Here is a 14873-nt window from a genome sequence, read left to right on the forward strand (position 1 = left end):
TGGGTCGCAGGGTTTTGGCCCGAGCACGTCCTGCGTGCCACAGCGTGATCTGTGATTGGTTGATCGCAAGGGCGGAAGATTCCAATCCCCGTGTGTCCGTCTCTCCGCTTCCTGCTCTATTTACTTTTAACAGCGGCGCCGGGTTCTGATCGTGACACAGGAGGCGGGGGATAGAGGAGAGGGAGAGCGACAGACTGGAGAGAGGCAGCGCAGGGCCGGGGGGGGGGCATGTACTGACCTGTACTGACCTGTACTGACCTGTACTGACCTGTACTGACCTGTAACTACACAGATGAATGCCCCGGTTTAAGTGGCCATGGAGAGGGAGAGGCACCTCCCGGGGTGAGGAGAGGACACAACCCAGATGTGAGCAAATACTGCAATGTTATTTATCATCAGATTATTATTATGTTAACATAATTTTTTTATCAATGATAACTTTTCGTTCTTAAACTTACAGTAAGTAAATGCAATTAATATTATAACCCTTATCCAACAGTAATGAGCCAATGCTGATTTTGTGTGTGTGTGTGTGATCCGTATAGTATAATTTATAAGGCTCTAATCGGTCTATTTAAACCTTTTGATTTGCCAGTGGAATTATCAACTCATTATTTAGACCTATAGTGAGAAAACGCTGTTTGCTTTTATCAATACAATGTGCAATAGTTGTGTGGTCAAAGTGTACAGGCTTTGTTATTATTGCATGCTTCTCTTCTCTCCCCCCCACCCCTTTGTGTTTCTCTGCCCTCCCCCACCCCACTTTGTGTTTCTCTGCCCTCCCCCAAACCCACTATGTGTTTCTCTACCCTCCCCCCCACTGTTTCTCAACCTCCCCCCCACTTGTGCTTCTCTTCTCTCCCCACTTTGCGCTTCTCCCCCCCTTCCCACTTTGCGCTTCTCCCCACTTTGCGCTTTTCCCCACTTTGCGCTTCTCCCCCCCTCCCCACTTTGCGCTGCTTCTCCCCCCCTCCCCACTTTGCGCTGCTTCTCCCCCCCTCCCCACTTTGCGCTGCTTCTCCCCCCCTCCCCACTTTGCGCTGCTTCTCCCCCCCTCCCCACTTTGCGCTGCTTCTCCCCCCCTCCCCACTTTGCGCTGCTTCTCCCCCCCTCCCCACTTTGCGCTGCTTCTCCCCCCCTCCCCACTTTGCGCTGCTTCTCCCCCCCTCCCCACTTTGCGCTGCTTCTCCCCCCCTCCCCACTTTGCGCTGCTTCTCCCCCCCTCCCCACTTTGCGCTGCTTCTCCCCCCCTCCCCACTTTGCGCTGCTTCTCCCCCCCTCCCCACTTTGCGCTGCTTCTCCCCCCCTCCCCACTTTGCGCTGCTTCTCCCCCCCTCCCCACTTTGCGCTGCTTCTCCCCCCCTCCCCACTTTGCGCTGCTTCTCCCCCCCTCCCCACTTTGCGCTGCTTCTCCCCCCCTCCCCACTTTGCGCTGCTTCTCCCCCCCTCCCCACTTTGCGCTGCTTCTCCCCCCCTCCCCACTTTGCGCTGCTTCTCCCCCCCTCCCCACTTTGCGCTGCTTCTCCCCCCCTCCCCACTTTGCGCTGCTTCTCCCCCCCTCCCCACTTTGCGCTGCTTCTCCCCCCCTCCCCACTTTGCGCTGCTTCTCCCCCCTCCCCACTTTGCGCTGCTTCTCCCCCCCTCCCCACTTTGCGCTGCTTCTCCCCCCCTCCCCACTTTGCGCTGCTTCTCCCCCCCTCCCCACTTTGCGCTGCTTCTCCCCCCTCCCCACTTTGCGCTGCTTCTCCCCCCCTCCCCACTTTGCGCTGCTTCTCCCCCCCTCCCCACTTTGCGCTGCTTCTCCCCCCCTCCCCACTTTGCGCTGCTTCTCCCCCCCTCCCCACTTTGCGCTGCTTCTCCCCCCCTCCCCACTTTGCGCTGCTTCTCCCCCCCTCCCCACTTTGCGCTGCTTCTCCCCCCCTCCCCACTTTGCGCTGCTTCTCCCCCCCTCCCCACTTTGCGCTGCTTCTCCCCCCTCCCCACTTTGCGCTGCTTCTCCCCCCCTCCCCACTTTGCGCTGCTTCTCCCCCCCTCCCCACTTTGCGCTGCTTCTCCCCCCTCCCCACTTTGCGCTGCTTCTCCCCCCCTCCCCACTTTGCGCTGCTTCTCCCCCCCTCCCCACTTTGCGCTGCTTCTCCCCCCCTCCCCACTTTGCGCTGCTTCTCCCCCCCTCCCCACTTTGCGCTGCTTCTCCCCCCTCCCCACTTTGCGCTGCTTCTCCCCCCCTCCCCACTTTGCGCTGCTTCTCCCCCCCTCCCCACTTTGCGCTGCTTCTCCCCCCCTCCCCACTTTGCGCTGCTTCTCCCCCCCTCCCCACTTTGCGCTGCTTCTCCCCCCCTCCCCACTTTGCGCTGCTTCTCCCCCCCTCCCCACTTTGCGCTGCTTCTCCCCCCCTCCCCACTTTGCGCTGCTTCTCCCCCCCTCCCCACTTTGCGCTGCTTCTCCCCCCCTCCCCACTTTGCGCTGCTTCTCCCCCCCTCCCCACTTTGCGCTGCTTCTCCCCCCTCCCCACTTTGCGCTGCTTCTCCCCCCTCCCCACTTTGCGCTGCTTCTCCCCCCCTCCCCACTTTGCGCTGCTTCTCCCCCCCTCCCCACTTTGCGCTGCTTCTCCCCCCTCCCCACTTTGCGCTGCTTCTCCCCCCCTCCCCACTTTGCGCTGCTTCTCCCCCCCTCCACACTTTGCGCTGCTTCTCCCCCCTCCCCACTTTGCGCTGCTTCTCCCCCCCTCCCCACTTTGCGCTGCTTCTCCCCCCCTCCCCACTTTGCGCTGCTTCTCCCCCCTCCCCACTTTGCGCTTCTCTCTCCCCCCTTCCCCACTTTGCGCTTCTCTCTCCCCCCTTCCCCACTTTGCGCTTCTCTCTCCCCCCTTCCCCACTTTGCGCTTCTCTCTCCCCCCTTCCCCACTTTGCGCTTCTCTCTCCCCCTTCCCCACTTTGCGCTTCTCTCTCCCCCCTTCCCCACTTTGCGCTTCTCTCTCCCCCCCCCTCCCCACTTTGCGCTTCTCTCTCCCCCCTCCCCACTTTGCGCTTCTTCCCTCCCCATCTCCTCCTCCCCCCAATTACTTTGGCCTCGGCTCCAGTGGCTGCTGGTGGGGGGGAGAACAAGATCTGCCCCTCTATGGTGCCGGTCCCAGTAGCTGCCTGCGCCAGATCACAGCTTTCACACATGCATGTGCACGTGCCGCAAGGCGCACGTGGAGCAGCTGACACTGGGGCCATAGCCTTTGACAAAGGACTAGCGCCTAGCTCTTTCAAATTGCAGGTAGCCACTATCTGAGCAGTTACGGGTAAAACACTGGCAATGTATCCGTTAGCTGTTCACAATTCTGAAGAGCAGGCCAAGATCATCATGGCCAGTTCCATCTTAGGCTAGGTCACCATTGGCCAAGATGGCGTGTGCGGTGCACACAAGCTACGGCCCTATATGGGGCCGACCCCAGTAGCTGTCTGTGCGCCCCGGCACAATGCGCGTTGCGCGGACACATTTTGCAAAGACAAGAATTTTGTCTTTGCTAGTGGCGACATAGCGCTGGCCACATCACAGCGGCGATTCAGCTAATGAGGACCAACCTGCCGCGTGATGTCATGGCCACGCCCCACTCTGCCTCCCCGTTGCGCGCTGCCTGGAGTCCACCAGGTTGCCCTGCTGCCGGGAACGAGCGCCGCCAGCCCCCCCTCCCCCCCCTGTCGCGTACACTGGGGCCTTAGCCTTAGGACTAACCGTACTCTTGCCACAGTCATCACCTCCATTCGAGCCTCTTAAAGTTGCTCCTATGGTAGCTATTACGTCGGAGGATAAGGGCGCTATAAGCACTTTCCACGACAGAGCCATATATGATCTTCCCTCCTGAGTTCTAAAGTCACTGTAATTAAAAGAACAGCGCACAACGCTCAGAGTGTAATAAATGTTAGTAAAACGGTTAGTTCAAAAACGGGGGTAAGTAATCTGCGTACATCAGTTAAATTCTTTACAAGCATATCATGTGACAAGACGTGTTACCAACGCTGGGACCGGTCAGAGAACTCTCCATCTAGTCTCACCATGAGGGTCTTCAGGAGATGTCGCCCTCTCCAAGGTAGGTGGCTTTACACCAGTGGGCACAAAGGTTCCTCCTCGGGGTGATGTTATCAAGAGTGTCCCAATTAACTAGAACTGCCCCCCGTAATACAGGAAATCAGTCCTCTCCGGAACCAAAGGTATAATCAAAACTGCTCCACCAAAGCGGCGTCACTACCAGCGTGACCCGGTGGTGCTATTACAGCTTAAGAAGCAGCACATAATACAAATACAATAATTGGAAACAATTTAACACACAATAAAACGACGCAATAATGACGCAAAAATAAAAAATGTGCTGAAATAGAACAAACATATATATTAAAAAAAACATACTTAAGAGGAACATTTCTAATAGCTGTAATTAGGTTTGCAGCTGTGCTGTTACTCTATCTGTTTCTGTTTGGACAGACACAGGGGTATGTCAAACCAATCTGTGAGGACTTGTGGGTATTTAATTCACATGAGCACTCTGCAATACTTCTACCTGATGAAGTAGTGTTTTTAAAGCTACGAAACGCGTAGGATTGTATTATTTGCCATTTGCTGATCCACTGACTTTGGGTACCATCACTACAGCCGTGCGGTCACAATTACGGATTTGTGGTACTCTCTGAAACGGGAGCTATATCTAAGGCATCCGTTCAGTGACGTCAATTTCCGTGGACAAGCACTACCGGCATTTTGGGTTGAAGTTCAGTGCACTGTGATTGTTTGCTCCCTACTGGGAGTGACGCCGCTTTGGGGAAGTGCAGTCATTATTTTAAGCAGTTTTGATTATACCTTTTGGCTCCGGAGAGGACTGATTTCCTGTATTACGGGGGGCAGTTCTCATTAATTGGGACACTCTCGATAACATCACCCCAAGGAGGATCCTTTGTGCCCACTGGTGTGGAGCCACCTGCCTTGGAGAGGGAGACATCTTCTGAAGACCCTCATTGTGAGACCAAATGAAGAGTTCCCTGACCGGTCCCAGCGTTGGTAACACGTCTTGTCACATGATATGCTTTTAAAGAATTTATCTGATGTACGCAGATAACTTACCACCCTTTTTTTTAATCAACTGCTTTACTAACATTTATTGCACTATTATGAGGTGTGTGTGTGTGTGTGTGTGTGTGTGTGTGTGTGTCGGGCCACCCCTGTGCTGCAGATGGTCTTTTTACTACCATATTGAGGTTATGTGCTTTTCACAGTTGATGTACACGGATTGATGTTCATTTCTTCACATTATCATATTGGGTAGTTGGGATCTGATTTATTCAGTCTAACTTGTTGTCACCAGTGTTGTATGTTATTCATCCCAAAATTCACATTAGTAGCGCACTTTTTCTATATATTTTTCTCTCCTAATGCCAGGTGTCTTTTTATTTTCTTATAAATCAAGAAATATTCTACCCTCCGTGTCCTAAAGCATCCAATACAAAATAAAAGATGAAACAATTACATTTAGTCTGATGTTGAAGACGCATTTTCTTAGAACAAGCCAATTTCGATAGGCTTCCAACAATAATAAATGTGTGTTTCTCATTGATTTGGCCTTTGATGGTTTATTTCCCCCCCCCCCCTATCTTTCTTATTATGCTTAAGAAGACTGGGGCCTGAGAGGAGGTCTCTAAGAAGGGTCAGTTGAATTGCGTTTCCTGCCCAGCCCGGAAAGGAGGCGCTTAATCTGTCAAGTGTGCATGGCCGTAATTCGACTTCAAGAAGAAACCGCAGTAAGAATAACTCTCGGTAGCATTTTTGTAAGGAAGCCAATAACCTTTATAAGTTGTTTACAATTGTTTTGCCTTCCATGATCCTTCACTTCTACAGAACTTTTGGTCCTGAGCTTATTTTCCGTCCTTCCCAGATCACATGTGCCAATGGAAGACTTTGGAAAGGTCATGGCAGAGAGTCACTCCCCGTCACCAGATGGAAACCTGAAGTCCTCCTCTGGCCTTAATTTCCGCTCCAGCTGTCGAATGATACTGAACTTGCTGCGAGAGAAAGATGCCTCTGTTGTTTTTTCTCAGGAGCAGCCGTTGACACCTGTCAGTGACCTCGCTGTTGGTTTCAGTAACCTGAGCACCTTCACTGGGTAAATATATCAGAGCACATCAACCTACATGGATTAATGTGGGGCTTTAAAGCTGCAGACCAAGCAATATCGTACGTGGGTTTTTTTTTTTGTATTTTTTACCAAGTCATTTCTGTATGATGAGAAAATACTTGTAGCATCTTTCTTCTTGTGGTTTTTTTTCCCCCCCCTAATATATATAAACAACTCCGAATGACTTTTTTTAAAAATCTATTATGTAACAAGCATTTTTGGTTTCTATAGCAACCATTTACAAAGTCACATCCCCTTCCTCTTCTGAAACAGGCTCTGGCACACCCCTTTTTGAACCCTCTCTCTAGTAGTGCACCAATTGTATCCAGTGACCGCCTGGTCACATGATCTTCCCCACAGAACTTGCATCTTTGGTCCTCTTCTGCTGCACTGACAGCCATTTAGTGAACCCCCGAGCCGAATCTTCTTCGATCAATCACAGGAGAACAGATCGATTGGCAACGCAACTAATTACTTATCATTGTGTGGATTTTATTGATGCACATATTAAAGTGTGGGGGGGGGGGGAATTATATATAAATATGTAAACGGCAGCTTAGACTGCTGCTTTAATGTCTGTTTAGCAAGTTCAGAAACAAATGGCACATAGACGAGGATAATTCTCACACGCTGTGTTTGGCACAAGGATCGCCAAGTGGGTACTTTAGTAATGTTGGGAACAAGTCTTGCCACCAGTATGTAGATTGAGGATAGCCCTCTTGCCCTTCCCTCCCCTCCCCCCCTTAATGTACACCTGTTCTTTAGAAATATGTCATCTTTGGGCTCTGTCCTTTATATTTTCCAGCTAAAGCAGCACACATGGAATATCCTTTAGTATGTGTTAGAATCTTTAAGGTTCTATAGTTTCTTGTGGGATTTGTTTTGACATCTGTTCTGTCTGAGGGACCTGCACTGCGCTGCAAAGGGATTTCTGTTCTCTGTATCACCCGTTACAGAGCACATGACTTTAAGGTGCTGCCTGGTTACCTTCACACAAACTGCTGCTTTAAAGAAGTCGTCTTCTTCTTTTAGATTTTTTTTTTTTTTTCCTCTTGTCTCCCCACTTTGCCTCCCTGAAAAGTAACATCTATTGCCTTTCTCTTCTGTGCAGCGAGACACCTAAACGCTGCCTGGACCTGTCAAATCTGAGCTGTGATGAGGCCGGGCTCCAGGCTCTGGAATCTCCTGATAGAGTGGAAACAGGCAAGATACGGATAAGTCTTCTCTCCAGCAGAAAGCTGCTTCTGTTTGCAAATCAGAGAATTGTATAGTATATAAATTACAGCAAATGTAAAATATATATTCACAGTGTTATTAATATACACATTAATTAAAAATAATTAAGGGCTTTCTGCCCCCCAACCACCCCCCTCCCCCAAAAAAACACCCTCCTACAGAAGTAGCATCATTTTAAGATGGAATTAAATGGTAGATTCAAATTGTAGCAGAACATTTTAAAGCTTACAGATTCTATAAAACCACATTCATATTTTTATGGAGAACAATTGAGCAGTTTATATAACCCCGAAGGGGTCAGGATGAGATTCCTCTGTGAAACACGGATATGACAGAACATGAACCCACAGATTATACTCCATGCACTTGGACTTCTCTTTCGTTGTTACGTTGCCATGTCCGTACCCCTAGTAAGACTTGTTCCTCAGTGCCTGATGCTCTTTGTTTGCATGCAGGTAAGGTGGAATCTCCAGGGTCACAGTGTGTCCAGTTTGATGGCTCGTAAGTAGATATTGCGCTGTTTCTGCCAGAACTTATTTGGACCATAACCGCAATTTGCTCATTTACATCTCGGTTGCATGTTTTCTATCCCATAACACCCTTGACTTTATACCCCTCCATTATAAATCTTGGCAACGACCTAAAAGATTGAAACTTGGCCAAGTCCTAGTTTATTGAAGCCTTCCCAGTGACCTGCTTCCAGCAATGGATCATGACATATTTTTGTTTTTCTGCTTGCAATCATTATTGACAAAGCCACCTCAAGATAAGCCGTGGGAATGAATCCTTAATAGAAAACAGACTGTTAGATTATTAATGGCAAATCTGTTATGTGACATTTTAACCAGTTCTGAATAGCTCAGGGACCATATTTTGTCCTGTTGTGTATCTCATGCACGTCGCTCACACGCAGATTAAGATGACTAATGGTGTCGGTGTTGGTGTTCCTTTTACACACCGCTCCAAATTGATTTTAACCTGAAAATCAGTTTCAAACCCACAGGCCTCTTTAAGTATCTACCTCCTGCAAAACTTAGAGCAAAGTTACAGCAAAAATCGGCACGAGATTTATAAAATTCAAGGAATGCCATTGAAAAAGATATTTAGTTTCTGTTTTGATTTGTTCTCACTTTCATCCCACATTTGCCGTAAGGAAACTTTAACTCATGTAGATTGTAATTTTGACGCTTCTTAAACCGAGACTGATCAGTCCGTATCGTTGGTCACAACTGCGTCTTCTGAACGGACCTGGTGCCTTAATTGCTGGATTTTTGGAAGTCGAAGTCAGACGTTCTCAAGGCCAGTCCCTATGACCCCCGCCCAACAGGTCAGGTTTTCAGGATATCCCAGCTTCAGCACAGTTGGCTAAGGCCCTGCTGCCTCAGACCACGCTCCCGCACTGCAGACAGGCGGCGCGTACAGAGGCACTTGACCACTATCTGCGGTCTGTAGGGAGCGGGAGCCAGGGGGCGTGGCCAAAACGGGTCAGGGGGCACGGCAATGACGGGGGGCGGGGCCATCACACTGTGTGTCAGGGTGTTCCTTCCCCCGCCTCCCCGCTCCCCCAAGCCTCCCTGAGGAGAGAGTCTGTGGGAGGGAGCAGGGGGCCTCCCTTGGTGCTGCAGCTGCTTTCCCCGCTCCCCGAAGCCTCCTCATTGCCAGGGGTTCCCCCCCCCGTGCATCTGCAGACACAGACTATGAGGAGAGAGTCTGTGGGGGGGGGGGGGGTGCGTCACACAGGAGAGAGAGTCTGTGGGAGGGAGCAGGGGGGCTCCCTTGGTGCTGCAGAAGACAAATCGCTGCTCTCCTCCCCCTCTCCTCCCTGCTCTCCGAAGCCTCCCCTCCTCCTCGGCTCACAGCCACACCACGTGACGCGTCGCCGCTCGGGATTACAATTCTCTTGCATCCCCTGGCGGCTGACGCGTCACAGCGTGTAGCGAGCCGTGCAGGGAGGAGGGCCTGGGGCCGGCTCGGGAGAAACTCATGTCCGGTTAGTGACGCACACGCCGTCGGACGCAGCGGGACCCAGGCTTTAGTCTTTGACTGAGCCTCTGATTGAGCCACCTGTGCTGAAGCTGGGATATCCTGAAAACCTGACCTGTTGGGGTTTTTTTGAAGACTGGAGTTGAGAAAGTCTGACTTAAGAGGTATACAACTAAAAGCCTTAACTGACGTCCTGTTATCCTTTCTTCTTTATTTCTCCCTGATCTGTGACCGTTCCGCTTTTGGTGGCATACTATTTCTTCAGCAACATGTTTGTCCAAATAATGCAAAGTCTTCATTTAATAGCGTGAATAAGAAAATCTTCTTTGGCATTTATTTGACTTTTTTTTTTTTTTTGGTTCACAGGTTTACCCCAGAACCTGAAAAGAAACCAAAGTAAGTAATATCTTCTCACTAAAGGTGCTGTTCCCTCTGTAAACACAGTGAGCTAGCAGCAGTTATGTTGGTCATTTAAGAAAGATCCCTAAAAAAAAATATCAGAAAAGTAGAATAATTGTCCTGCACGAGTCTGTACATTTAAAGTGTCACTAATAAAAATGGTTTGTGCTGGTAAACTGTTTTGATGCTTCCTATTGTGGTAATGCTGACTCCTAGTGCTGGCCTGCAGCATTCCCTACTGTTCCTCTACTCGCTCCCTCCTCCACCCAACCCACGCACACACTGCTCCAAGCCTTTCAGCAACTCGTTCTATTCTAGGACTGGAACATGCAAAGCGGCAATACACAGGTTGCTGACTTGCATATCACGCTTTCCCCCTGCCATGGTAACTCGCATCTTGTGGCTAAAAGTTGAATAGCTTTTGAATATTGAGTATTTTTTTTTCTTTGACAGAAAGTGTCCCAGAGGAAACCTAAATTCTGTGCTGGTGAGTCTCCTTATTGTGGTGCCTTTTATTTTGGGAACAGTGTTCAGTTTACCTTTCTTTGCAACATAACACCGTATGTAGTGTGTATCATTGTTTGTTAAATTGGTGATGGTGGTCGTTCTCATGCAAGTATTCGTTCATGCTCAAGCACAGGATCAACACACAGAAATTCACTGAAACCCAACGTATCATCATTATGAACCTTTTTGGTACCAATATGCTTCATAAAAGCCTGCACATCTTTAACTCGTTCTAATATTAATTTGAGTTGGGGTTTTAGTTGCATAATTTGGCCCAAATGCTACACTTAAGCACCACTGCAATGTAACCCCAGATGAGACCAATCCTAACGTGTGTGTGTGTATACACTTACTCTAAATGAGAAAACTAGACACACCTCGGTATGTACAATAATTTAAATGTTTTGGCGTTTGCACACATTGGAAGTCAATACAAATATACTTAACCCAGAGCTGCTACCATGAGCAGAAAATCTCCGTCAGACTGGAAGATAAAATGCAGCACCACGCAGGTATCAACGGTGTATATTGTGTCCATATAAAAAGCAACGTTTCGGTCCCTGAAGGCATCTTCGTCAGGGACATTATTGTTTTTCTTCCAGCCTGACTCTGAGATTTTCCGGTCGTGTGTGTGTGTGTGTGTTCCTATTCCTACACACTCGACATGCTTTTAATGTGTTGAAATCAGAATTTCAAAGCAAATATGCACAGTGGTGACACTGAGTGAATACGTTTTTTATTTCCGGTGTCTGATTTGCAGTTAAAATAAACCTTACATTATAAGTCCAACCTGATTGATTTCAGCTAATTTCCCCCTTTCTCTCAACGTTCAGCCTCGGCTTCTCTGCAGTACCCCAAGTTTTAAAAAGACATCTGGAGGACGCAGCAATGTTTGTAATAAAGAAAATGTGAGTATGGTTTAAACTCAGAGGGGAGGCGTGTGGCTAAGGCTGCGTCCATAGTAGAACGCGCTAGCTTCCGCACTCCTCGGCGCAGCGCACGCTTGCCTGCAGCAGAAGATATTTCCTGTCCTGCAGGCAGAGGATACGGGGAAATGTGTTGAGGGGCGCAGCCGTGACATCACGGAGCTGGTTCGCCCTCATTGGGCAAACTGCTCGTGTGACCTGGCCGTTGTGTGGGAAATACAAACAAGTTTCTATCGCGAAGCACCGGTCTCCCCGCAGCGCTTGTGCATGCGCTAGCGTGCAATTGCATTGGGGCCCTAGTGTTTGTTTCGGCGCGAGCTGCATAGCTCACGCTGTATCCTGCACTATGCACGCAGCCTAAGGAAGCCAACGTGGAGGATAAGCTCGGTGTGAAATGATGGCAACAATCCCCATGGAGAGTGATGGGAAAAGCCTGTGTGTAACTGGGACACTGCAATTACTTATTTAAAGCTGCAGTTCAAGCAATATCCTGCATGTGTTGTTTTTGTTTTTTTAAAGAAATCAGTTCTGTACTATGAGAAAATACTTGAAGCATATTTTTTTTTTTTTAAACGACTTTTAATTAAATTTTTAATGTATAATGTAACAAGCATTTTTGTTTCTATAGCAACCATTTACAAAGTCACATCCCCTTCCTCTTCTGAAACAGGCTGTGTCACACCCCCTTTTCAGCCCTGCCCTCTAACAGTGCACCAATTGTATCTAGTGAATGTCTGGTCACATGATCTTCCCCAAGGAACTTTGCATCTTTGGTCCTCTGCTGCACTGACAGCCATTTAGTGAACCCCCGAGCAGAATCTTCGCCAATCGATCGGCAACTTGGCTAATTACTTATAATTGTGTGGCTTGTATTGAAACACATATATTAAAGGGGGAAAAACCCAGAACAAGCAGAGAAGCTAATAAGTAGACTTTCTCTGTTTTTTTGCTCTTTTACATTCTCTCTTTCAGGAGGGCAGGTTGTTTAAATATCCCGGTAAACATGCCCCTTCGGTGCTACTACAGGGACCATCTGACATAACGCTATCGCCAACATTTGGAGCCAAGGTGAGTAGTGCCTATAAATGGTTTTACAAAGAGATAATGAGGCAGTGTTATACGGTTACGTTCACAATTCTGCAAAGTCCAAGTCCTGTGCTTTTTAAATTTAAAAAAAAGAAAAGACGTATGTATATATTATCTCATGCCGATGGAGAACATAAAATAACTGCCCCTTCCCTTTCTCTTTAAAAGTCTGAAACAGAAATGCATCATAAGAATTATGAAGGCAAACCCTTAACAGCCTTTCATGTTGAGCATTTCCCTTACCGGCTGCAACATAAAGCTATATTGGCTTTGTCTGGATGTGAAAGTATTTCTCGAAGCCTCAAAAACATGGCCTCCCCTAATAACTCCTCCTGGTTGAGGTTGTGTTACAGGAGAGCCTTGACTATTCTTTAATGGCAGTAGTAGGTAGGTTTGGTGACAAAGCAAAGGATTCCGCACCTATGAGAAGGCAAAGTCTAAGCTGAATAACACTGTGCTTCATTATTTTGTGATGGGGCTTTAATAGGTCTATGTATCTAAACCTGTTCCTATTGTATAATGGATGGGGAGAGTAGAGCATGCTTGTTTTCTGTCTCTGCAGGTTGACCTTTCCATGGAGGAGGACTGTGAGATAAATGCACTGGGTTCTCCCATATGTGCTGCCCCTACTTGTGTGGATGAGATGCATGAGACCAATGTCGGAAACCTTGATGGTTTCACTGAATTTTTCCCAGTGGATCAAGATGATCTAGAGGTGAGGATAAAGTGTGTGGCTCCTATTCAGTATTTAGTGTAGCAGCTTCACTGTGCTGAGAACATGAGCTCAATTAATTTGAATGGAGCTCATCTGCTCTTCAGCACCTGTATCAGGAAGCATATTGAGTACAGACCTATATTGATTACAGTTTCCTGAAGTTGGTGAACACAGAGATATGCGATTTGACAGATGGGTAGGACAAAATGGCGGCAGAGGCGTTATGGAGCAACCGTCTTAATGCCGTCTGTAACTGTGCCAATGTCGAACCTAAACACTGGGAACCTTTTATAGTGTGTACCACACTAGGTAAATCAACCTGAATCTCGGCAGTGCCTCCAGCTAACCCTTCTACTTTTAGCTCTCAGGCTTAATACTATCACTGAGGCTGGAGCCCACGTTCCTCGTTACTTACTGGGCCACACGTGGCTTACGGTCAAATTGCAGGAATAATACAAACACCATATGGGTAATTCACTTGGTTATTACACTTGTTAGATTCAGGCACCTTGTGATCCTCAGTAGAGGATCACTACACACTGTACACATAAAAAACACAATCCCCAAATAGCGCTGCGCGGGTGAGTATAAATGTCAGTGGTGTAGCAGCCATCGAATCCTGGGTATGTTGGCTTATGATGGTGCTGGCACGCAGTGGAAGCTCGTATCGTACTGAACCTGTTGCAGGCCGGTTCTTCAAAAACGTGCTTTGGTACCACTGTGCCTTTATAGCCGTTGAGGGTCCCGTCCAGCGGCGCATGATCTCCTCTCTGTTAGAAAAGCCTCTTCTCGATACAATAATCAGGAATCGGGTTTCTAGTTCAAATCAGCATTCTTTATTCTTCATTCAGCTTTCAGCAGGGATACAGTATGCTATATACGTCAGCTCATTTTAATGTATCTGAAGGTAGATCATTAGATGCTTCTATTCGATGTAACAAGCATCTTTAGAAGGTAGTAACGTATGCTTGACATTTGCTCCCTCCTTATAAGCTCAGGACAAAGATCGATATAAATCACTCGCTGGTCTTGGCTAACTAGACTAAATGACGTACTTGTTCCTCACAAAGCTAAAACACACTGATTTCTCAGGAACATAAAGAACTAAAATATATATATATCCGAGCAAGGAACGAAGGACGTGTCAGAAAATATAAAACACAGACAAGAATCCTAGGAACTGTATAAAATAACAGACATAGCTAGATAGATGTGACCCTGTTTTCTAGCTCTGTCAGAATATAAATTATAGCATAGTAATACAATGTGTGGGAAAGAAGAGGGTTTGAAACTGGGAAAGACAAATCTTATCTCTAACATATACATCCTGCCACTCGGTTTCAAGTTGCCCTTAAGTTTCAAGCTACCCAAAAAAATCCTTTCATGAGAAAGCATGGGCAACTTAAAACATTTGAACCTATTGTGTGAGATATATATATATATATAAAAAAATGTGGCTATCTTACTTAATCTAGATTATATCTATATCTCCACTCTGGAACTGTAGCTCTCAGTGTTCTATCTTCATAACTGCATTTCAAATCTAGATAATTAGTGACAAAATGGGTAAAGCATTTTTGTCTTGGGTATTTATAAAGTTTTTACAGACTGTTTTGACGGGGGGGGCGGCAAAGATATTAAATATATCGAAGTATAGCTGTCTTATCTAACACATCACAGTAGACTGAGAGGGTCATTCAATAATACATTTTTTTTAATGAAATATCGTAAGTTCTGACGACAAACGAATGTTTTTGTTTGCGGTCTAGCATCCCGCCACAGCTGTGGCCAATTTGTCCTCCAGCATGGCGGCCCTGCTCTCCGGGCCTCTCCTGAATCAGGATGTAGAAGTCAGTAACGTAAGTAAAATAAA

The 14873-nt window shown here is 47.7% G+C and overlaps 1 protein-coding gene across 3 annotated transcripts in view; it reads left to right on the forward strand.

The window, feature by feature from the left end:
- Nucleotides 1–12: 12 nt before the first annotated feature.
- CDC25C (cell division cycle 25C) overlaps nucleotides 13–14873 on the forward strand; it is a 29814-nt gene continuing 14953 nt past the window's right edge. The window contains exons 1-11 of one of the 3 annotated variants that reach the window (XM_075600741.1): nucleotides 13–366; nucleotides 5650–5801; nucleotides 5909–6136; nucleotides 7260–7351; nucleotides 7840–7885; nucleotides 9734–9763; nucleotides 10220–10253; nucleotides 11107–11181; nucleotides 12172–12267; nucleotides 12848–13000; nucleotides 14770–14859. In XM_075600741.1, coding sequence (XP_075456856.1) covers nucleotides 5922–6136; nucleotides 7260–7351; nucleotides 7840–7885; nucleotides 9734–9763; nucleotides 10220–10253; nucleotides 11107–11181; nucleotides 12172–12267; nucleotides 12848–13000; nucleotides 14770–14859 — 831 coding nt within the window. In that variant the 5' untranslated portion in view covers nucleotides 13–366; nucleotides 5650–5801; nucleotides 5909–5921. Of the gene's footprint in view, nucleotides 367–5646; nucleotides 5802–5908; nucleotides 6137–7259; nucleotides 7352–7839; nucleotides 7886–9733; nucleotides 9764–10219; nucleotides 10254–11106; nucleotides 11182–12171; nucleotides 12268–12847; nucleotides 13001–14769; nucleotides 14860–14873 lie in introns of all 3 variants that reach the window. The other 2 variants (XM_075600740.1, XM_075600738.1) reach the window with 2 other exon arrangements.

This window comes from Ascaphus truei, chromosome 5 (assembly GCF_040206685.1).
Source record: "Ascaphus truei isolate aAscTru1 chromosome 5, aAscTru1.hap1, whole genome shotgun sequence".
NCBI lineage: Eukaryota > Metazoa > Chordata > Amphibia > Anura > Ascaphidae > Ascaphus > Ascaphus truei.